Genomic DNA, 1,477 nt, shown 5'->3' with positions numbered 1-1,477 from the left:
TTAGTCTTCTCTCTCTCTCTCTCTCTCTCTCTCTCTCTTTCTTTTTGTAACTTATGTAAGTTTCAGTTTCGGTTTCATTTTCGGCCGAAATTGAATGACAACCGAATGTTCATTTTTGATTTTGACCAAAGGACAAAATGTGATTTCGATCGGACTCTAGATATAATATATCTTTGTTAAATTACATTGCAATTTACAATGACATAACATTGTTGCAATCGAAAATTCTGTGCTGTATGTAATAATGGTTATTGCTTTGCAGAAAGACCCAATTTGTTGGAAAGCAGAAAAGTGGAGAAACTTCAAGAAATCTATTTGAAGACTTTGAAAGCATATGTGGATAATCGACGTCGACCGAAGTCTGGTACGATCTTCGCTAAACTTCTATCAGTTCTAACCGAACTCAGAACCCTTGGTAATCAAAACAGTGAAATGTGCTTGAACCTGAAATTTAAGAACAAGAAGCTGCCACTTTTCCTCGCCGAAATCTGGGACGTGGTGCCCTAGTTTCCCTGTCGCCGATTAATGGCGATAGCGCCAGTCGGCTGAATAAATCTTTTGACGTCGCAGTAGCAGCAATAGTAACAACGACGTCGATGGACGCATGGACGTGGAAAACGGCCTGCGTAATTCTTATACTAGTGCACCATTATGCCACTGCCTCAACATCGCAACTCAACATATTGTATTAGTGCTATTTTCGATTTATTTTGATTATTTGTTTTTTCTTGATTGACCATCTTTAATCACCCTAGATTGATCGATCCTTATACGGCTTGTAAGGCAAGCATATGTAAACCGGTCCCACATTATTCGCGTGAGATTTATGTGTGACGCAAAGAAAGTCATTGTATTCTTTATAGAGATTCTTTGTAGATTTATGTATATATGAAAAAAGGAAAGTTATAAATGTGTGGAAATGACAAATGATAAAATACATTTGAAAACAAAGTATTGATCAAGATACACACGATTAAATATTTGTAATTAGAGAGGTTTGATCCAAATCATTTGATCCATAATCAAATAAAATACAGAAGATGATGAGTGAGATAAATACTCTGATACGCTAGCATTACTAGCGTTCCAGCATCTATCTCATGCTTCACCTTCTTCATTTCATTCCATAAGAGACTAGAGTGAGGGAAAAGTTTAGGCTTCGAAGCTAAAATTGGACCTGCTTTATTAATGATTCATAAAAGATATTTCATAAATGATATATCTGTATGATTCATGAAACTATCGATTTTTGTAGATCTTTTGTAGCCATTTATCAAATCTGTAACTTTCATAATTTTCATGTATTATGATTATTTAAATGAAACAGTTATACTTAATCATATCAATACTTTTTTTATTCATACAATTCGCTTGCGTTAAATTTACGTGAACTGTGTGGGATTGGTTCAAAAACGCAGAACAGGAAAGGCCTCGCACATTAAAGATACACGCAGAAAATTAAAGATATACACATGTT

General features: G+C 34.8%; 1 protein-coding gene across 1 annotated transcript in view; it reads left to right on the top strand.

Moving 5' to 3' along the window:
* LOC105622931 (ecdysone receptor-like) overlaps positions 1-507 on the top strand; it is a 116,669-nt gene extending 116,162 nt beyond the window's left edge. The window contains exon 5 of the mRNA XM_012204339.1: positions 263-507. Within this exon, the coding sequence (XP_012059729.1) occupies positions 263-507 (245 nt within the window). The remainder of the gene's footprint in view (positions 1-262) is intronic.
* The last annotated feature ends 970 nt before the right edge of the window (positions 508-1,477 follow it).

This window comes from Atta cephalotes, assembly GCF_000143395.1.
Source record: "Atta cephalotes unplaced genomic scaffold scaffold00050, whole genome shotgun sequence".
Taxonomy (NCBI): Eukaryota; Metazoa; Arthropoda; class Insecta; order Hymenoptera; family Formicidae; genus Atta; species Atta cephalotes.
Note: the sequence above shows the minus strand (reverse complement) of the source record. Positions and strands in the feature narration are given on the sequence as shown.